This window comes from Melopsittacus undulatus, chromosome 1 (genome assembly GCF_012275295.1).
Source record: "Melopsittacus undulatus isolate bMelUnd1 chromosome 1, bMelUnd1.mat.Z, whole genome shotgun sequence".
NCBI classification, from domain to species: Eukaryota; Metazoa; Chordata; class Aves; order Psittaciformes; family Psittaculidae; genus Melopsittacus; species Melopsittacus undulatus.
This window is the reverse complement of record NC_047527.1, coordinates 114,966,108-114,989,103: the sequence shown is the minus strand read 5'-3', so window position 1 is coordinate 114,989,103 and position 22,996 is coordinate 114,966,108. Positions and strand designations below refer to the sequence as shown.

At 40.2% G+C, this 22,996-nt stretch overlaps 1 protein-coding gene across 1 annotated transcript in view; it reads left to right on the top strand.

Moving 5' to 3' along the window:
* The window catches only part of GPR158 (G protein-coupled receptor 158), a 185,979-nt gene that overhangs the window by 141,084 nt on the left and 21,899 nt on the right, over positions 1-22,996 (top strand). The window contains exon 7 of the mRNA XM_034067256.1: positions 19,461-19,699. Coding sequence (XP_033923147.1) covers positions 19,461-19,699 — 239 coding nt within the window. The remainder of the gene's footprint in view (positions 1-19,460; positions 19,700-22,996) is intronic.

The following is a 22,996-nucleotide window of genomic DNA, read 5'->3' as shown; positions in this document are numbered from 1 at the left end:
GCCATGTTCTGCACTTGGCCTCTGCAACAGCAACATCTGTTATTTTTCTGAATCTTCTTGAGCAAAACAATCTCTCCCCCTATTGCTGGGATTTCATGGAGATGCCTCCTGTTCCTCACAGGTCTGCCTAGGGAAGACTTCAAATTTGTGTGAGTATGGGGCAGCTGCTGTAGGCAGCCTCTGCCTCAAGCATTGGCTTGCATAGATTAGTGGGGAAGTGACAGCCACTCTTGTGACCATAAATCTTCCTAAGCTTTTTGTTTCTCCTTACCTGTCATTTTATATATCCATTAAGCATCTCTCACTCTGGCATCAGTTTTCAGCAGTGCAGGCTGCAGTTCTTGTTTTCATCTTTGTATTCTAAAAAAAAAGTCAGCAGCAACCAGAGATGCATTGGTGCTGCCTTGTTGCTATATGTGGAACAGGGTCTTCCTCTGGTATGTTTTTCAGCATTACTTTGTCATCATTTTCTACTATTCAGTTGTGAATAATGCAAGTTGGCATTACATGTCTGAAATCATACTTCTGTTCCAGCTACATAAATTCATAGCTTCTATACAAGGTCTAGTGTCAGAAGACACATGGCAGTTTCATCATAGAAAGAGCGTTTATATGTATAAGTGTGGAATTGTTTGGTACAATTGTCTCACTGAAATAAGGCTAACAGTCTACAAACTTTATTTCCATATGTTGCAATCAAGTTTGTGTGTATGTTTTTTTCAAATCTTCTGTTCTTGTGCTCATTTTTCTAGTTTTGACATGTGACAAGCTCTTAGGAATTTTTTTATGCTACTGTTTGTTTTGTTATATGAAGTTGTGTATTGAACCTATTTGAAATAATTTTTTATTAAACTGGTCTTTTTTCCTAGCTGTTCTATGATTTCCTTCTGTGCAGAAATGACCATCATTTATTCCTTCTGACATGTTTCTCTAGCACCTCAGAAATCACTCTCGTTGGCTTTGAACAAGTCTCCATATGTACTATATTGACACTGAGAAAAGGGCTGGAATTACAGTGTCCTAGCCATCCCTTAGTAATAGCCTTAATTACCTTATGCAGGATCTTTCCTCAGCAGTAAGTCTGCCTTCTATCTTAGACTGGACAGGCTTTTTTTTTTCTTTTAAATCAGATTAACATAATCCAGCTCTGGACTTTGCTCCTCTGCACTTTTTCAGACGCGTTAGAGAATGTGGCTTCAGTGACCCAATCTCCCAAGTTTTTATTCAATTTGAAAATCATACTTTGCTTGTTGAGAAAATAGCCCTTGTATTGCCCTGGAAACTTTATAGGTGGTGACTGTCAAACTCTTTTTAGAAGTAGCAGTTGATGGCTTCTGGTGAGCATCCTCCAGCACTGGCCTCTGATGAATAAAACCCTGTTATATCCATGAAAAAGACATTGACCATTTTACCATTTGAACATGCTAGAATGTAGGGGTTTGCAACAACGTATTATGCAGTACTCAGTTTTGTCTGTGGCTTAGTCTCTTTTAAGAAAACTTTGTCAGTATCTCTCAGAAATGTTAGCTGGTACTCAGTTCAATTTGTTGGCTTCCTACAATGAAACCTCAGGGCTGGAAGCCCCATGAACTGGTGCTCTGTACAGTTTTTCTCATTCTTCATTAGGATTTGCATTCACATTTGTTGCACAGCTGAACCATTGGGATCACTGATATGGGCAAGACACAGAATTCTTATTTAACATTCTGTGTGTTTTCATATCCTTTTCTTATTTGAAGGGAAACATGATGGTGATAGCCACTGTCTATTTATACTTCTCTTTGAACTTTGTTCCTGTGCTTGCTCTTTCTCTCATGTGGCATTCTGGTACTGGTATTCATTTATCTTTGTCAAGAACCCCTGGTTCTCATCAACGATACCTAGACTCTTTGATAACTGCTCTAGAGTTCTTCCTGTACCAAAATCAGACTTACATAGATGAATGGGTTTTGTGCTAACAGCTTTTTTCTTTCTGATTGAAAATTTAGGCATGCCACCAATGGGCATTTGCCATGCACTGAAGCATGATGCAGGAGTACCAGACAAGTGCTTTGGTACTTGACACTTGATTTTCCCCCACAAGGTACAGTGTCATGCAGATGTCTGAAAGCAGGAGAGCCCTGCAACAGTGTTCCAGTCAGAATCATTTAGGTTGGAAAAGACCCTTCAGATCATTGAGACCAACCATAAACCTAACACTGCTAGATTGATTCACCACTAAACCATTTTCCTAAGTGCCACACCTCATGTCTTTTAAATACCTTTAGGGATGGTGACTCAGCCACTTCCCTGGGCAGCCTGTTCAAAGGCTTGACAATCCTTTCAGTGAATAAATTTTTCCTAAAATCCAGTCTAAGACTCCCCTGGAACAACTTGAGGCCAACTTGAGCAAAAAAACCCTAACTCTTAACAAAGAGTTGAGATACACACCTCACTAACAAAGTCATGGTTCTTCCAGTCCTGATACTGGTGTGCTTTGTTCTAATACAGCATCTCTGTATTAGAGATACAGAGATATGAATTAGATTAGCATGTCCTGTAATGCCTCCTGAAGATGAGAGTATTGCACAATTGCCTCAGCATTTGGTCTAGCCCATGCCCTCCAAGTTTTCCCTGGTTAGGGCATCCATATGTTTCTTTCACGTTCTTTTATTGTAGCCTTACAGGGAGTGGGTTGTACCTTTATCCAGTCTTCATTTTCCTTCTGGAGAACCAGTATTACCTATTCCCTTGCTTGTTTGTCAGATCAGCAAGAGATTCTTGAAGATATCAGAAATCAAAATTAGTGAGATGGGTTTTGTAGCTATCTTCTCAGAGATAATGGGCATTTAAGTTTAGCTTTTTCCCAGCTTGTTGCAGCCTGGATGCAGCCCTTGCAGGCTCTGATGTATGAAGAGCTGGCCACATGCTGTGCCCTGGAAAGCCTCAGGTCTGTCATCATGCATCTGTATTAGCATGCAAAGTCAGCATCATCAATGTCATTTGCAAGAGTTATCAGGTAGAATACAGAAAGCAAATTATGTATCTCAAGACTATTTCAGTAAAAACAAACCATGTTTTCTGTTCCCTTTTATCTCCGTGTTCACTTAGACTGGGCTGATTTGTTTTGTTTTTGTCTTCATGCTATATGAAGCAGCACATTTAAGCTGCTTGCTAGATTTGCAAGTCCAAATCTGTTTCTTACGTGATTAGTTCTTGTTGCGTGGATGTCACCAAGTTTGAATTGGGGCAATATCTTGCTATAAATAACAAAAGAGTCTTATTACTTCTCCCTTTTCCCCACATTTATTTTTTTGGGTTATGAAGGAAGGTCATTACCACAGGACTTTTCTAGCAATATTTGATGTCTCTCTGATTGAAATAATTTTGTTTAAACAAAAAGTTCATGGCTGTCAACTACTGTATGTGTGACCTCAAAATGGAGCTGGAACTCTTAATCCTTGCTTCGTCCTTGCAGGTTTTACAGAGCTTCAAGCTTATTGCATTTTCCCCTCGTTCTGTTCAGTCCATGTTGTTGTCAATAGGGTCTCATTGTGGTATGTGAGTAGATTGCCTGGGTCTGTATCTTTTAGATGTTTTCCATGTGATTTCTGTGAGAACCTCTGAGTATATCATCTATCTCTTAGCAGTAAACCTCTTTCTTCTTGAGAACTGTGGCATTTAGATAAGCTCTCCCTTATGCTTGCTTACTGCTCCTTCAGAACAGCAGAATAATTTTAATTCCATTTGTCTTTAAATAGACACATTTTTCTTGTTTTTCTAGATAGGCTTAGAACCAATGACAACTGACCTTTGACCTTAATTTAAATTGTCTCTTTTTTTTCATTATTTTATGATGAACATGCAAAGCAGCACTTTCCAGAATTTGGCTCATCAGAAAGGGCTGTTTCTTCCTGTGCACAGGAGAGGAAGCACAGGAGATGAGAGTTCATTTTCCTTGCAGTTGACTTTTTTTTGTTTATATTTTATTACAGAATGACAGATGAACAGAATGTTTCATTTATTTCTTGAAGTTTTGTGTTGCATTGGTATATACAACCTTGCAGGGGAGTGTGAGCATTTCATTACCTTCTTCATTAAAATGGGTGACAGTGTTGTCTTGTAATAAATTTGGAAAATAAAAGTGAAAAGGTGTACTGTAGTGGGCCCCTGAGAACAGAAATCTGCGATACTTCACAGAATATTCAGTCAAAGCTCTGAGGAAGTTTATAGAACTTATACAAAAGGGTTTCTAGAGGTAACTATACTTTTGATGCTAATATACTTCTGAAGAGTATTAAATCTTTAAGATTTAAGGTTTGAATAAAAAGCTTGTTGCAGAAAACATACTAAGAAAACACATTTTTTTTCCATCTATCTATACGTATATGTACTGGCTACACAAAGATAACAGAATCAGTAGCATTGAGGTTGGCAAGGACCTCTGGAGATCATATAGTCACACCTAACTGCTCAGAGCAGGCTTAGCCAGATAGGATGCTCAGAGCCATGTACAGTCAGGTTCTGAATTTCCCCAGGGATGGAGATCCACAATCTCTCTTGGCAACCTGTTCTATTGTCTGACCACAGTTACAGCAAAAAAGGTTTTTCTTGTGTTTAAATGAAATTTCCTGGATTTCTTTCTGCACCCATTGTCTCTTATTTTGTCACAGGGCACCAGTGCGAAGGGTCTGGCTCCATATTTTTTACTCCCTTCCATCAAATATTTATATACATCAAAAAGATTCTCCCTGAGCCTTCTTTTCTCCAGGCTGAACAGCCCTCTAAGCCTCTCCCCTTATGAAAGATGGTCAAGTTCTTTACTTATCTTTGTGGCCCTTCACTGGGCTTAGCTTCAGTATGTCTGTGTCTGTCTTGTACCAGGGAGCCAGAACTTGACACAGCACTCTAGATGTGGCAACACAGCACTTCAGATATGGCCTCAACAATGCTGAGTAGAGGGATAGGACCCACCTCCCTCAAGCTGCTAGATATGCTTTGCCTCAGGCTGAGTACGCAGGTATACTCCGCCACGATGCTGCTGGCCATCTTTACCACAAGGGTATTTTGCTGGTTCATGGTGAATTTGGTGTCCAGCACTATCCCCAAGTTGTGCTCTGCAAAGCTGCTTTCGAGCTAGTCAGCCCCCAGCAGGTACTACTGCATAGGGTTATTCTTGCCCAGCTGCAGGACTTGGCATTTTCCATTGCTGAACTTTGATATTCCTGTTTGCTCATTTCTCCAGCCTGTTTTTGATCCCCCTCAATGGCAGCAAAACTGTCTGATCTCTCAGCCACTCCCCCCAGTTTCGTACCATCTCCAAACTTCTTGAGGGTGTACTCTGCTCCATTGTCCAGGTTGTCAATGAAGAGGTTAAACAGTGTTGACCCTAGTATTGACTCTTGGTGAGCACTAGTGACTGGCCTCCAACTGAACTTTTTGCTGCTAGTCCACAACCCTCTGAGCCAGGCAGTTCAGACAGTTTTCAGTCCAGCTCACTGTCCTTTATCTCACCTCTATTTTATCAGCTTTTCTATGAGGATGTTTTAGAAAACAGTGTGAAAAGTCTTTCTGAGTCAGGATAAACATCATCCACTGCTCTTCCCTCGGCAAGCCAGTTTTCTTTTTGCAGAAGACCAGGTCAGTCAGGCATGATTCCATCTTCATAAATCCATACTGACTACTCCCAGTTACCTTGTGTTTGGAAAAGGTTTCCAGGAAAATTTATTTTTGTCACATTCCCAAGGATTGAGATGAGTTTGACCAACCTGTAGTTCCTGGAGTCCTCCTTCTTGCTTTTCTTGAAGGTCAAAGTGACATCTGCTTTCTTCCAGTCAATAGTAACTCCCCCGATCATTTTGACCTTTCAAAGAGTATTGAACGCGGCCTCACAATGACATTGGACAGATCTTGTCATGACTCATGCATGGACTAAAGTATATGGAGTTCACTTAAGTGTTCCCTGACCTTATTCTCTTCCATCAAGGTTGACTTTTCCTTGCTCTAGACTTTCCCACTGATCTTGGGGACCTGAGATTCCTGAACATAAGTCCTCCTAGTACAGATTAAGGTGAAGACGGCATTAGTATTCCAGTCCTTTTGTGTCATTTGGCACCAGGTCCTTGCATCATTCAGCAAGCACCTGGTGACCTTGCTGAATGTGGGCCTGCATTTTCCCTAAACTTTTATTTCTTTGCTTCTGTTCTGTTACATGCATAGAAGCCTTTCTTGTTGCCAGTTGAATCTGCCCTCACCAAAATGAACTCCAGCTGGGTTCCGTAAATCCACTGCTGTATGCTCAGTGTCTCTATATTCCTCCTGAGTCACCTGGGTCCTCCTTCCACTTCTTGTATGCTTCCTTTTGATATCTGAGTTTGATCAGGAGCTCCCTGTTCATCCATATGCATTTCCTGCCACCTTTGCTTGATTTCCTGCAGATTGGTAAGATCCATTCCTGAGCTTGGAGGAGGTTGAAGTTTTTTTCCATTCTTCCAGGATCCTGAACTCCACCATTCATGGTCACTGCAGCCAGGGTTGTCCCTGACCTTCACAGCCCCAGCAGTTCTTCCTTCTCTGTAAGAATGGGGTCCAGCAGAGTGCTTCCTTTCCTTGGTTCCTCAGTCATCCACATCAAGAAGTTATCATCAGTGTGTTTCAGAAACTTCCCAGACTGCATGTGACCTGCTGTGTTGCACTTCCAGCAGTTACTGAGGTTGCTGAAAACCCTCATGAGAACCAGAACCTGCAAACATGAGGCTTCCACTAGGTGTCTGAAGAAGACCTACGTCAGGACCTAGTCTGTATTCCTGATCAGGCAAGCTGTAGAAGACACCCATCACAGTGTCACCAAAAGCCCTCAGCTGGTGTCCCAAGAGCTCCATGCATCCCAGCTGCCTGCTCACAAACAGAACAACTTACTCTTCCATTCTGTCTTTTTCAAAGTGCCTGTACCATCCACGGAGCACTCAAGTCATGATCAGCAGTGATTTTTGAGGCAGATTGAGGCAGATTCCTAGCAGTGTGGCTTATGCAGTGCAGGGGAAGGAACAGCAAGTATTTGTCAAAACATGCAACTTTAATTATTTTCACAAAGTTTAAAATCAGACAGACGTTCAGAAACTAGTTTCCAAGAAACTGTAGCTTCCTCAGAAGTGCTCATAACTAGCCCAATTAGCAGGTTTTTCTGATTGCTACACTTAAACATATTGAGAGTAAACATAGTTGAATGGGCATTTACCTGGCAATAGAACATGGAAACTTATGAAAGGATTCCTTTTATTCAGATATTGCTCATACTAGAGAATGATTCTGGACTACATTTCTTTAAATTTCCTTTAATTGTATGTTGTATTTTATGTGAAACATTGGAAGAAGAACATACAGAATGCAATTTATCTCTTCCAGAGCATCATTATAACTGATCTGTTTCAGTAACAGTAATCAGTAGCATGCCAGATCCATGCAGAAATAGCATATGCAAAAACATGGGGCTGATCTGCACTGCTGGGTATCGTGCTGCTTGCAAAAGCCAGGCTGAGGCTAATCAGAGCAGAAGAATCCATCCCTCTTCAGCTGTTTATCAGACATTGATTCTATACAGCTGGGGCTTTTTTGTTGCTGGATTTTTCAGTTATTTGTCCCTTTACTGTAATATGATAAACAGAAGAGATGCATTCTTCTAATTCTTCTGTATTTGACTTTGCTCTGGCCCGAGTTTGTTTTCTGCTTTATAGCTGACAAGCTGCTGTGCACATATTGATGTTCATTTTCTTACATGGTCATTGCTTTACTTGTTCTTCCATCAGGAGAGGTATTTGACAAACAGGAATATGAGTGAGATTGGGCCTGAAAAGTTCTATTTTGGTCTGCTTACATTTACTGTAAATTTCTTTTTTTTTTCTCCTCTAAACTTCTTAGTGAATGCCAAGAAGGAAACATAAATAAGTTGGGCAAAATATCAGGGAATTTACATGACTAGCAGCTTAGTTACCAACTAATGTCTGTTTGTCCTCTGCATCATCTGCGTTTGGAAGGAAAGAGGGGTTTGAAATAATGAACACAGCTTGAACAATGACAACTTTTTGTCATTGTTGCTTTTAAGAATGCAGGATTTTAAAATTTAAAATAAAGAGACTACCATAGCAAGGGAGGTCTGCGGGTAGTACTGCAACCTTTAGTAGCTGTATCTGCACATCTATTGATGCTGTGAAGCCATATTTATGTGTGATGTTGTTCCTGCACCATAAGTATCTCCTGTGAGCCTGGAAGCTTCACTGTAAGATGTGAAGCTTCTGTGGAAGCCTTTGGTGTTTAACTTGCATGTTGGACTTTATATTCTATCAGAGGGTCCCTGATTTTCCATGCCAGCAACTGACCTCTTCCTTTCCCCACTGTATGAGATGTGTAATGTAGACAATAACGCAAAGCCCAGCTATACAAGGTCCTGAGTAACCTGCTCTTGTTGATCCATCTTGGATCAGAAGAGTTGGATTAGGCAATTTCTCAATTTCTCCCTTCCAGTCTTGGCTGTTCTGGCATTCTGTGAATGAATCAACCAGAGACACAAAAACTCTGCAGATGCCCGGTGAGCTTTAATGCCCTTGCCAGGATTTTTATTCCCTTCAGTGTAATCTACTCCAGGTGCACATTTGCAGAGGAATATTCTTAATAATAACAAAATTTTATCACATGGAACTTTTATCCAAAGAAGTTGGCATTGTTTATGGTCTCAGTTTCTATTGGTGGTAACACTGCTGATTGTCATGACACGTGGAGATGTTCCTGATTTTATCTGTCGTAAGAGTGGTTTGAATCTTATCTTTTGCAGAGAAGCTGAAGTATAAACTTTCCTTTCAAATACACATGAAGGTCTTAGCTGTGATACCTGTATGCACAACCACAAGATAAAGTTAATATTCATTCTACAAGTGGAAGGAGAGCACAGTGCTGATAAAGAGCTGCTTTTTCAAAAGGGTTGATATAAAACACTGCTGCCTGTCAATCACATATAAAGTGGTTAACATTTATTTTATTAAAATGGGCACAAAACCCTCAACAAATATTATAACTACATATTACAGTTGTGTGTCTCTGCAGCTTTTTGTACCATATTTCATTAACTCCTGTCAGCTTTGCATCATACAATAAAGGTGTTGACAACCCAGTACCTCTTCTTGAGCTCTGCTGAAGTACAGGAGTCTGCATTATGGATCTGAAAGGAGGACTGTGTCCAGTGGGTGTGATTTCTCTTTCTTACAGCTTAATGAAATAAAATAGTAAGACAAGTTCTTTCTATAGCATTTGTGCTGTTTAATTATCTGGTGTGATAATGAATGCAAGTAAATGAGAGCAGAACACATCAAAGACGGGGCCTTTCAATGTATCCTCTTCCACAGTGTCCCTGCAGTTGAGAAGAAATGCAGATTTAGATTGTTCTTATTCATAATTACGTAACTCTTATTTTGTTAGAACAAGATAGATAACTTTTAGTGTTTTTATATAAGAACTCTGCATGTTTCATTTATATGGACTAGTAGAAAAAGAGGTTTCTCCACATATTAACTGTATTAATTTGAAGGAAAAGCAAGAATTTTGGGAAATTTCACTATGTGGATTTCACAAATGTTAGCTGAAATACAGGATTTTTGTTTTGGCTTAGTTTTTTAATAAGGTTTCCATATCTGCGTATGATTAGCAATGAAGTGGTAAGATTGGGAGCAATATGTAACTTAAAAATGTAAACATTTATATGGCTTTTTTTGAATATGTGAAGTGTACATGCTTCTGGTCATTTGATATGAAGGCAGCTGTATGAAGCTCTCTTAACCAGTTCACAGTAACTTCCAGCACTGAAACATTCTGACAGAAGAAAAGCGAAAGGGAAAAAAACACATTCCAAAAGATACTGATGAAATAGGAGGGCATAAAAATGGTGATGCATTACATTTTATAAAGATGGGAGAGGTTCCTGTCCCTTCAATTGCTGATATTTGCTTCCTGCATCTTTAATAATGGATTTTCATTTTAAAGTACTGTGTAGGAACATCATTTCACAGCAGAAAATGAAACAAGTGCTTGCAAGTCAATTTGTGAAGAGATACTTTCATGCCAAAAGATTTTAGGCATAGTGCTTCCGTGAGCATTCCACAGATACAGAACTTCTCCTGGTCTCTTTCTGTTCACTGGAATTTTTTCAAGGCAATAGATTGAAACCAGTTTGTTTTGAAAAACACTCAAGTGTCCTCTGACAATGCAGCAGGACCCATAGTCAGCAACAGTTTGGAGCTGTGCGTGCCTTCTCCTGCAGGAACATCCTCCAAAGAGGCAAAGAGAAAACTCAGAAAATTAAGCACCTGTTTGACTGGTCAAAGTGACTGATTCTTTTCAGTTCAGAAATAGCAGTGTTTGTGCCCAGTTCTTCACTTGTGTGTGATGCCATTGCAGGGTATGTCTTGATTTGATCCAGCTTAATGGATTTTGAAATTTCCTTAAGCTCTCCACTCCTGTGTTTCTTGGGAATTTTGTTTCCAGGTTCCTCAGTCTGCTCCAGGTCTCCTATTGCCACCCGCTGCTGCCTCCCAGATCTGTGTCTTCCTGAGCTTGCTCAGCAGTCTCTGACAGACAGGGCAATATCACATCTGTCAAGTCTACTGACTCCATCATTTCTTAAAGAATTTTATCTTTAGTATCTTATGAATATAGGTAATACACAATGTCACATGGAGTTTGAAGATCCTTTTGAAAATCTCACCAGCATGAGAAACTGTGAGGAAAATACAGTTTGGCTCCTAAGTTAACTGAATTTTGCTCTGTTTTCCATCTCTTACAAGTGGAGTATTCAAAGAAATCATTTGGTCACTGAAGCTCCTGTGATGACAAATCCAAACTCAAACTCTGAGATTAGGTCTTGTAAATCAATAGGTTTGTTCCTTTAGAGCAGGGATAGGGAACCTTCTTGTTGCTGAGGCCATGGAGACCATGCAAACACACCTGTACTGGTCTGTGCATTAATGGGGTCCCAGGGATGTCAGCTAGTAACTGCCCAGCCTGGGTGAAGAGCTACATCTGGGCTACAGGCTGTAGGATCTCAGATCATGCTCCGGAAAATTCAGTAGTAGAATTGCTTGATAATGTTGTAAGAGCAAAATTAATAGGTTTTAGTGTTGTTAAGACAGCTAGTAAGAAGAGATCACATAACAGCACATTTCATTTTATGCTGCTTTAGCATAGAAACTTGCTATGTAATTAGAGATACAAAAAAGTAAATTAAATGAAAGTATGTAAGTAAAATAAAATCTTTTTATTTTGTAACACATATAAACTAAAAGATACAATATTGTATTAGCCACATGTGTAATGGAATACAAAGGGGAAACCAATGAAGCATCCATTCTGAACATGAAGACATTTATCTGTGAAATTATGCTGTTTTCCTTCGGTTGCTGACTGCTGTTTACTGCATTTCTCAAAAAGTAAAATATAGTGATCTGTAAGTATGCTATGAATATATAGTTCAGTCCTCACAGTAAAAACTGCTAACAGAATGAATTGTAATTCACTCAAGCTCACTAAATTACTGTTCACTACTTTTTGATCCAGAGAAAAGCTTTGCATTCTTCTTGTATAGTACCTAAATAATTAACCTAATAAATCTATAAAAGGGTGAAACATGTAGCACAGCTGTTATGGATTACTAATTCTTATGATCCTGTTGAAAATGTCAAATGCTTTGTTTTTCTTAAAGCTGCAACTCTTCATATCATGCAAACAGCTCAGAGTATCTGCTGTCTTTGGCTTAAAAGGGAGGAGGTATTTTGGTTTTTTGGCCACATTAAAAATGCTAAAAAGGTACTGTCTTTTAAAGTGGGGCTTGTCATTCTCTTATCAGAAGAACGATGTGTGCCATAGAACTAAGGAGGAGAAGAAAGGAAAGAAAATCTTTCTGTATCAAGATATGTAGCTACTACCAAATTTACGTTGGCCTGGGTTTGGGATTTATCCTTGGCAATACTTGCTATCTGTAGTGTGACTGTTTTAAGCACAAAAATACAAGATTTGGCATATGGTTTTGATGGACTACCTTATCGCTGATCACTAGAAAGTATCTCTGACATTTAAATGGTTGTTGAAGTTGTCAGTGGATGTTTTCAGTAGGAGAGGGTGTCTGTATGGAGCAGCACTAACAATGAGGGGAATTTATGTCATCCCAGCTGGTTTTACTCATCAGCCTTTGTTAAATGAAAAACTGTAAGCTGGGATCAGGAGGGGAGTTGGCTCTTTCACTGTCAACTCCACAGTGCTTTGTGAAGCAAATTTTGTAATGAATGCCTTGAAAATGTTTTTGACCTTTTGTAGGAAGGGATTACCCAGGGGTTCTTGGGTATATTTTCTCAGTGTAAACTTCTGAGAAATAATGACCATGAGAACCTTTGTACTGCTTGTTGTCAAAGTATTTGACAAAGTATTGTCAAAGAGAGTGAAGAACTGAATGGCTTTAGATTTGCAAAAAGTTAGTAACCACCTGATGATTTTTAAGAAGCAAATAACTAGCTTAGCCAAAGCTTGTATCGGCTGAAGGATTTATAATCTTCAGTCTACACTACTAGTGGCAGGAGTCTTCAGGATCTGTGAATTAAGGTTTCTGCCACAAAACTGCCTAAAATCTGAATGAAGAAAAGAGCTCAACAAGGTTGGTTTGGTTATGGAGTAAAATGTCTGAGGAGCTAACCTTGTTTTTACTGAGTGAGGGCTGTAGTTATTTAAACATATCTATCAGGAAGAAATTACTGAATTGGCTAGGTTAGCCATTTTGTAGCAGACCCATAGAGAGGTGGCTTTGTCCTGTCCCAAGGACCTGGGATTTTCAGAATTCTAGGCATCTCAACCAGGATTCTGTGATTGTGAGCCCTTGATTTTGGTGACACCAAAGTAACTGTGTGATGTAGCTTTAACCTTGAATAGTTAACAAACAGGACACATGTCACTGCTAGTTGTCTGGGGACAGATTGACTGGCTTTTTATTTAATGGTTTATATAGTCATGGTATGCTCTGTGACAGCTCTGTCTGGTCAGGGTTCGACAGTCAGATATTTCACTGACTGCTCTGTAGTTCTGCTAATCTCAGCAGGATTCATGGGGGTATTAGTGCAGTAAGTGGTTTATTAGAAGAGATAATTAGCACAAAGCAGATGAGGATTTCATAAATAAGGAGACTTGGTCTGCATCACTGAAACCTAGTTACGTGACATGGCAAGTCCCCTTGTTGAGCCTTCTTACCTCTCAGTGCTCGATACATCCCTCAGCACACACCCAGGATGGGCAAATCAAGTTGAGGAATGGCCATTTCTGATGAGACTTACCTAGATGATATGGTAATATGAACAAAAGCATTGCAAAAGACAGCACACACAGTTTCAGTGTCTCCTGCAATGGGAGCTAGCAGGCAGCCAGAACAGATGTGGGCAGCAGGGCAGTGAGCTGCGGAGAGAGGAAGCGCTGGGGAAAAGCTGGTCTGTCAAAAGATTCCAGCTATGGTCCTTGGAACTGGCTGCAGACAGAGAAAGCTTTTTGATCTATAGTCCACTGGGAAACTGAGAGTTTCTCAAGTGAGACTTCAGTCTTGAAGGTGAAAGAAGAAAATAAAGTGTAGAATAGCATGAAAAATGTTAGAATCTAGGCTGCATTGAAAGAAATAACAAATAATTTTGTTTGCTTATTCCAGGCCTAACTACAGATTGACAGACAAAAGCTACTTCAAATCAATACACTTTCATCAAAGCAGGTCATATTTTTAGGCTCTTTCCATGTTATTAAATATGCATGAGGCTGAGAGTCCAGTGCTGCTCACATGGGAATGAGTGAGTGGTTCTGATTGCAGTGGGAAATCTATTGGATTCCTGTTGCCTCCCAAAACCCAGAGCCTTCACTTGAACAGCATGTGATTTCCCTCCTACCTTCCTCAGTCTGCTCAAACTCTTGGAAATTGCAGCAGCACAGTTTATCTCCTATACATTGATCCAGAACGAGAACTTTCATTTAGGCACTCTAGAATTACCTTTTTATATGTGATATTAAAACTAAACTAGGAAACTACAAAGTAGGTTAGCATCAAGTCACGACCCATATGTCTTTGCTTATTAGTGGTAGTTTTTACCAGGCACTGAGGTAAAATGCATTTTGTAACCCTCTTCACAGCTTGCTTTTCTAGCCATACATCTGATAAATTTGTATTACATTATTTTTCTACATTAGGAAATCACTTTAAAACTCTATGTAAGATAAAAGGAAGATGAAGTCTCACTGTGCAGGCTAGCCTTCAGTCAGTTTGTGCTCTGTTGCCCATAACAGTGTATTTGGAAGGGTTAGTGCATCTAAAAATTTGTTGCCTTTCATGGCAGTGGTCTTCTTGACAGTGTATTTGCTATACAGAATATCTCCTGAAATGAAAAAATATGGGAGATAGTCTATTATCTGTACTTTGATTTATTGCAAGTGGAGTTATTTTGATGGCTATCAGTGATATGTGTCCAGGTTCACTGGCAACACTCAGAATGGGGACTCTTAGAGGTATTCATACATCCAAATAATTGCCAGAACTTCTTTTTCTGATTGTACTTTTTGCTGGACAAGAAGGACATGATGCATATTATGTAGGTCTTGTCATGCTGTTTTTGTGCTGTTGACATGGCACAGCTTTTAGCCCAGGTTTGCTCAGGTTCGAGATTATCAGACACAAGAAAGTGAAAGATCATCCCAATTTCAGTATCTTCTTCAGTGCTGGACTTCAAGTCTGTTCTATGCTGAGGTCTTGAGAAATCACTTGGGAAGTAGATGATGACTGATTTGGAGACTTTCAGCTGGGACGTGAAAGATTAGAAAGCCATTCAGTTTTCCCAGTTGGGTTTTATCCTTCCCAGCTGAGAGCCAGTAACTGGTGGTATGAGTGCATCTAACTATAGTTTGTAAAGCCTTGGGCCTTAAGTGTTGATTTTCTTCCTTCAGACACCTTTTCTGATGTTGAAATAAAACCTGCATTCACTGTTTGTGTATGTGTGTGTGCCTGTGTGTCAAGTATCAAGTGTAGGCTCTCTTGTAATGACGTAGTGCCATACATACATGTGCTGTCAGTACTTTTTTACTTCTAGTAATTTCACATCAGTTTACAAACTGGAAGTAACTAGCGGTGTGTTCACTGTTAGTCCAGAAAAAGCAGATAAGACATAATCCATGCACCACAGGAGGGCAACATCCTTCATAAGAGCTTGACCTGTTATCTTTCTGACGTAGCTTTCGTATCACAATAAAGATCATCAGTCTGGAACAGAACAGTTTGACAGGATGACTCAGTAAAGCCACAAAATGACAGATGCTAGAAATAAAAAATAAACAAATTGTGCCAGGTCATTGCTGTCAAAACCGGATCCTTCACCTGTTGTTCCTGCCACTTAGGCAGTCAGCTGATAGTTCGGGGGCCATGTTTTCTGTTCACAGGGCAGATTATTGATATGACATGAAAATTCAGTATGATTTTATTTATTTTCTAAGTTTACACACTGCATCTCAGGATTTAACTTCTACAGCAGCAGCCACATGCTTTGCTTGCTGATTCCAAGTGGGTGCTCCCAGGCAGTCCTGTGAGCCAGCATGCTCTGTCCCTCTGCCTCAGATTCACTTGCAGCATCACTTCTCTCCCCAGCTGCTGGGCTTCACTTGGCTCTCAGCTCTATGCTTGCAACTTGGCCAATCCCTTGTTCATATATATGAAGCCAGGCATACCAAATAAACATTCAGACCCTATAGCTTAGTTTCCCCCAGGCTTGGCAATGCAGCCAGCAGAGTTGAGAGTTACCTGCAGTGGTCTCCAGACAGTTCATTCAGCCTGAACTGCGCCTTTTGTTTACTCTGTAGAAAGGACGGCTGTTGCCTATCAGCTTTAATGCTGCCAGTAGCTGTCTATAAGTCAAAGCTTTGCTTTGAAGGCAGCTGTGTCTCCCAGGAAAGCAGGTAGGGCACATTGCAGTGTTCCATCTGATCTGCCTGTAAACAGAGCTGATGACATGCCACTGAAAATGACGGGTTATCCAATAGTAGCCCATAAGAGTGGATTGCATATGCTGAATGGTTTTAGCTGGGAGAAGAGTTAGAAGATGCTGAGGAAGATGGTTGACTTTCTTCTTCTGCTTTAGATCAGAGTCCCTGTATCTCAAACAATGCCCTAAGCTTCTGCCAGAGCACTGCCTGGCACTACCAGGTATTCTGGGGATAGACAGAACAGGAGGAGGAGTCTTTCTGGTTGACATTGACATAATGAAACATTAATTTGCTCAGGGATTTGAATCCATGGCTACATCTATATTAATAAATTAAGCAGCATCAGAAAACATTTGTTCGTGCTGGAACTCCATCTTCTGTCCTGCTGAATTGTTTTAGTGATTCCTGGCTTGCCCTTGGTCTGTGGTAAGCTGAATGCTTCCAAACTGTTCCCCAGTGTGGTTCAGGAGCTGGCACAGGCATGCAGCTGCCTTGTGCTGGAGGATAATAGTATGGATGCCTGCTCTTCTGTTCTGGTTGGCATCGATGCCAGGGACCACCCTGAGTATTTTTACTTGCCTAGTGTACATGCATCCCACCAGCTCCACTTCTTACCTTCCTGTAAGAAATCTCTCTCATTTGTTGAATAGCTAGTTCAATCCAATATATAGATATAAAACAGTGCAGAAAAGGAGGGCTGAGCACTGTCTACCCAGAAGTCAGGGCAGTTATTCGAATGGAGAACTCCTCAGTTTTCTGATGCAGAGTATTAGTCATCAGACAGTACGTGTTTGCAGGGGCATTTTGATCAAATATTGCAGTGATTCAACTTTTTTATGGTGAACTTCGATAGCATATGAGTCAGAGATATTGGAAGGCAAATGATCCTCCAGCCTGGTGAGTAGGGCTGCTCCTGGGAGGGGAAACTCCTCGGCACTCCTCTCTGCTTTCATACGTGTTCAATAATACACAGGACATGAGAAGAGGTGGAGCACATCAGCCAGTGTTGAGATGATAACAGGAAGATGAGGGAATTGAGATTCTGGAGCTTGTGTTCTGGTAGAGTACTTTTATGCCATAGCCTCTGGAAAGGAGATTGTCAACACTACAAATCCAACTCAGCTTTCCTTACAGCTTCTCAGAAAAAGAATTTGGGAAAAACAAGGTTGGGTTACATGCAAGCCTATATGTCCAAGGTAGAAATGGTGGTGGATACTTATTTTGGTGAAGAGAAAAAAAGAAACATGATCTAAATTGGAGGGGGTTTAACTGCTGTACTCCAAGATATTTGTTTCACTCTGCTCAGATCAATAATGCATCAGCAGCCCACCTGTCTCCCTTAGAAAGCTGTCTCATACTTAGCAGTTAATGAGCTAGTACTGGAAAAAATGTAATGGGTGCTGCCTTGCTACATCCAGAAAAGGCTCACATCTTGGCTTTCAGTAGAATCACCAAGAACTGACTTTGGAGAGCCAAAATACAAAGAAAATAAATGTTTCTGGTAGTTCTGAGTTGGTTTGTGTAATTTCTCTAATTCTTAAACCTTCAGAAACATGTACAGTGAAATCTTTCTCAAGTGGCAAGCTACAGCTGTGAAAAGGTTGTGTTTTCAAGTTCACTACAAAAGGAATACTTTTTTCGTCTCTTTAGAGAAGCTAAATATTGATTGGCATTTACAACAGGGAGGAGGAAAGCCCTCACTTACTGATTTTTAGAACAATAAAATGAGGATTTACCAGTGCTGCCCTGGAACTGTAGTACTGTGACTAAGCAATGTAGAGGGAAGTAGCCTGCCTTGCCTCTGTGGAGTTTTCTGTCTATCCTGCCTGAAGTCTTTGGGAAGCTGCTTCCAACATGAAACACTTAGCATCTGTAAAGGGAGAGCAGAATATATATCAAACATGGAAAGATCAAAAACGGTGACCCCCTGCGGGTTAACTGTTGGGAGGGAAACAGCTGAATACTGTTGAACATATTCAGATCTCTGACTTCACCTAATGCACACTGTGAAGGCTGTGTTTGTTGTCAAATGATGATTCATTTTTATGGATGTGGAAAAGCTTTTGTGCTTCTGCCTTAAAAGACACTGTTCTGTTATTTGTTTGAGAGGCAACGCCAGTTGCTTCTACCTTCTCTTAAGCAAATATAAGCATAAATATTAATCTGGAGTGATACTAATTTTTTGCTGGAAAGCCAAGTCTGGCCATGGAGCAGCTTGGGAGATGGCTTGGTGCTTGGTATGCTGAAAAGGCCTTGGAGCTGACAAGGGCATTTAAAACCCCAGCTCTCTTTTTCAGAGTTCAAGTTCCATAAACCTCAGAAGTAATTTGTCGCTTCATGCATATCAAGATTATTCACTGTACATGCTCACGCTCAAGAGTGAGGAACCACCGTGGTTTTGAGGATAAAATCACTAAAGCAGCTCACTTTAAAAGGCTCCTCATTGTAATCTCAGTGTTTAAACATCGGCCCATCTGGTTCTGATAACGTTTCCTCACTGTCCATCCCTATTAGCTTGGCCAGGTTGAGGCAGGAGCACTGCAGTGGCAGCCCCTGAAGCCTCCTTTTCTCATAGGAGAGGTTAGATGCTTCTGAATCCCATGCTGCAGGCAACACAAAGAGATACTCTGTGCTACCTGAAGAGTCAAACTACTTGCTCTTCCTGAGGCTGTTTCATCAAATTTTGGTTGCATTCATACTCCGAGCAGGACCTTTTTCTGCTTTAGCAGGTGGTGATGAGTAGAAAATAGAGGTGGTGTTTCCTTAAACAGTTCTTGGTGGGAGTAAACCTAATAGTAAGTGCAAATACTTTTAAATTGAGTGTTATGTGTTCAGTGGCTGTTACATGGTGTGTGTCTAATGTATGATGTGGCTTTTCTTTCAATGGTTCTGTCCCAGCTCGGCAAGCTTTGTCCATAAGCAAGTCAGAAACCACATAATGAGCAAAATGCCTTCCACAGTTATTTCTACAAGGAGTATTGTCTCAGAAGCATCAAACCCAATGGGAAATATATCCTAGAAGTGTTAATTTTTTTCTCTGTAAATAGCGTGATTGGGGATTAGCAGACAAACAGCACCAAAACAAAATGAAATCTCACACACATGATTGCTGTTTTATGGAAATGACCTTCCCTTTTCCAAAGACAGAAGTGTTCCACTGGGAGCTGGAAGGTACAAAACAGCTTGACAGCACAGCATGTGGATGTGCATCTCTAATATAAGCATAGCTAATACTTTCTATTATTGCTATGTAGCGCTCTCTGGGCAGCAGTCAGTTCCATTTAAATACGATGAATATGAAAGTAATAATGTTTCACATTTCGCTCTTGTACACACTGTCAGGGGAAAGAAGGTTGATTTTTTTTTTAATAATCTGATAGTGAACTAAAATGAAAATCCAGTTCCTGCAACACTGCTTGTACTCATCTTAACTCTCTGTCTGAATTTTTCAGGGTTTTGAAGGTATTCCTTTCCCGAACTGCTCAGCGTATTCCATACATGACAGGTGGGCGAGTGATGAGGATGCTGGCTGTTATTCTCCTGATAGTCTTTTGGTTTCTCGTTGGCTGGACTTCTGCAGTAACCCAAAATTTGGAGAGAAACATTCCACTCATTGGCCAAGGGCAAACATCTGACTACCTGATCTTCAATATGTGCCTCATAGACCGCTGGGATTACATGATGGCTGTTGGTATGTTCATTTTCTAGCTTATCTTTTAATTTCTTAAATAAACCTTGGTTGCCTTTTCATTTTTCTTCTTTTAGAGTATTTTAAAGTTTTGTCAGCCTGCCTAATATCATGTAAAAAGCTTCCAGGGAAATAAAATATTGGCATATATGTTTTTAAATGGGCTGAGAAGTAAACCATAATTAAAGTACGCTGAGACTTTTATGACTTTCAAAGGTTTGTAACTTGGATTGTAATAAATCATGATGGGTGCTCAAGAAATTTCATCTTTGAAGGCAGAAAATACTTAGCTCTTCTGTGCTATTCAAGGGAGAAATGATAACTAGATTAATGGACGCTTTTTGCTTCTGCACCTCAGAACTGAGCAGAGCTCTCTTGTGTGAGGAGGGAAAGAACTTGCCAGACCACTTGTTCATAACTTACAAAAATTAGTATCGAATAAAGGGAGTAGAAAATGCACGTCTGATGTCCAAACTAAATGTACTTTTTAAATGGGTTCTTAGTGCTTGGGATAGACAGGAGCTAAAACATGACACCCTGCAGAGCTCGTATCAAGGAGAAAAATTACTCAGTTTTGTTTTCTCACTTTTATAGCAAACAGTGGCTTCCCTGTGCAAGGGTTTGGTTATACAATATAATGTGCTTCCTCCCACTGGCTGGACAGCTTCAGTGCTTCTTCACCTAAAGCTCTTGTTTCTACTACAGGCCAGCGGTGCCACTCGTTATCTCAAATACATCACTGTTTTGGAAGCTGAAATAAATTCTTGCCTTTCTGCCCTTATCTTGCTTCCCCCATGGACACCCCACTAACAAGAGCATGTCTGCTGAGGATTATGGAGAGGTAATGTTGGCTTCTCCACACGAGAATGCAGATGAGATGGATAGAAGCAGCATGGGGGTATGAGGAGTGTTTTCTCTGAGAGTGGTGCACGGAAAGCCAGCACACAGCAGTTTTAAAGGGCAGAAGACTGCTTCCAGCTTGGCCAATTACTTTCCATGGTTCCAAGGTGTCCCTGTGGTCTGCTCTCCTCCCCTTTGTGTAAGATCTCAGGGGCAGTCAGGCGCACTAGTACCCCATGTGTCAATATGCTCACTGGTAAACCATGCAGAGAGGAGTATAAAGGAGGACATTCTGAAATTTATCTTGATTTGAACCCTTTTGGAGGGGTGTGCAGATAATATATAACTATACTATGCAGTAATGGAATAGTGCTGTCACTAGAGATGATGTAAAATTAATAACAAAAGAGAATTAAATGTAGAACACGATGATGTCATCTGCACAAACCCATTTTGCATCAAAATTTTATTGCATTTCAAAGACATTAATACAGTGTAGTTTAATAAAACTTTGTTGCATAATGGTAACCGAATGTTTTTATCCTCTGGATACGTGACTATGGTAGTGTAGTGATTAACAACTGATATCATAATACCTAATTCCGATCAATAGCCCCTTTTGGGTAAGAAATTGTGTAAGTTGCTGTCTCCTTAGTATTGAAAAAAAAAAACAAACTCCAAGATGATTTTTAAGCTATATTTACAATTAGAGGGGTTTTAAGTGTTTTTCAAAATACACTTAAGGGCAGTAGAGGCAAAGCCAGCTCTCAAGCCTGAACAAAATGAGGCAGAGTTTCTTATGTTCTGTCATTGTGCCTTCTTACCCAAACTACTTTATAAACAGAGCTTTGTTTGTGTATATCTTCAGTAAACTATGCAGCCACATTAGCAGTACTAGGAGATGTACACCTACAAGTCTGTACTAATGTGTGTGTATTTAATATACATGTGTGTATGCATGTCAAGATTTTCCTTGTTAGTAGTCTGAGTAGCTTACAGCCAGTGGGAACTAGTTCCAAAACCAGATACTTCATCTCAGAAATATGTCAGGAGAAATACCCATAGTGCAGAACCCCTTTTATTTCTTTAATTGAGTGGGAGCAGCCTTGCAAAAGATGGATTATGATTTTTAATTTAAAATGCTAAAATAAAAATGCCAGGCAATAATTTATGAAAGTCTTGTTATTTAATTTAGTCAGGCACAGTACTTTATATAAAACTAGTGTGTGTTTTGGAATATAGCCTGTCACCTGTAGCCCTTGCTGGAATACCTCCCTGTTCCAATCAGCTGTCAACACTTTACTGAAATGCAGAGAGGGAATTTTCAAGGTCACAGATTAGTGAAGTGAGAATTAACAAGTCTCTGTTAGAAAGTCATAATGAGATGAATCCTTTATGCTACCAGACATTATTGGAGTTAGGATTTATGAAGCATTTTCCATACTAATCATGATACTTGGGCTTTATCTCAGGAGACTTTTATTGGAGTGAATGTTTTATATTTACATTTCCATTAAGTTTAAGAGGATTCTGTGAGAGAAGTAGACTCAAGGGTTGTTGCCATTTCTAGCATTGCCTCTGTACTCTGTGATATGCTGATGAGAAAAATTAGCATTCAGTGTATCTTATTTTATCTACAAACATAATGTAAGTTAGTGTGTATTTTTCTTGAGGTTGCATATGTGTGGGTAGCCTATTTGTTATTTGCCTAGATACTTTTATTTCCTTTGTGTTCGTTTCTGCATCACTTTCAAGGTTATGGCATCTGTCTCATTGACAAGCAATGGCATGGTTGACAGTCTGAGATGTTACAGAAAGACCTGAGTTGCTTGAAAATGCTCACCTACAAAGCCTTTTTCCTATGGCCTGAATATATTCTATACCTCCACCTTTCACAGGCAGTATTCCGAGTTAGGGGAAAAAAAAAACCCATGCGATGAACTTTTGGTGCCTGAGGGCTTGCAGTGTCACCAATCAAACTATTATTCTGTATCCTGAGGGAAAAGATCCTATAAGTGAAACAGGTATCAGCACAGGGTTTAAAAGAACTTCCCAGAAGCTGGAACAAAAAAAAAAACAAAAAAGGAAAATAGCCAGTTAAATGAACAAAGTCTCAGACAGGAGAGAAAGGCAGAGAGGTAAACATGCATGCACAAAGACAAATAAAGAGCAGAGGTGATATCTTACCAGGTGGACATTCCTGACTTCAGCCCAGCCAGCTATCAAATCCTATCCAGCATGGATTTGAGCTGTAGTGTTGCATTCTGTGTGTGGTTTTCCATGTTTTATTTAAACCAGAAGTGATGACAGATATTAACCAAGTGCAGGGAGTATTCTTCCCCAGTACCTGTTTGACTCCCGGCTGCAGGAGCTGTGCTGCTCCTGCGCAGCTGGCTGTTGCAGCTGCCATAGCCTGCTAATCAGTGGGTCATGCTCTAGGGCTTGGGCACCAAGAGGATT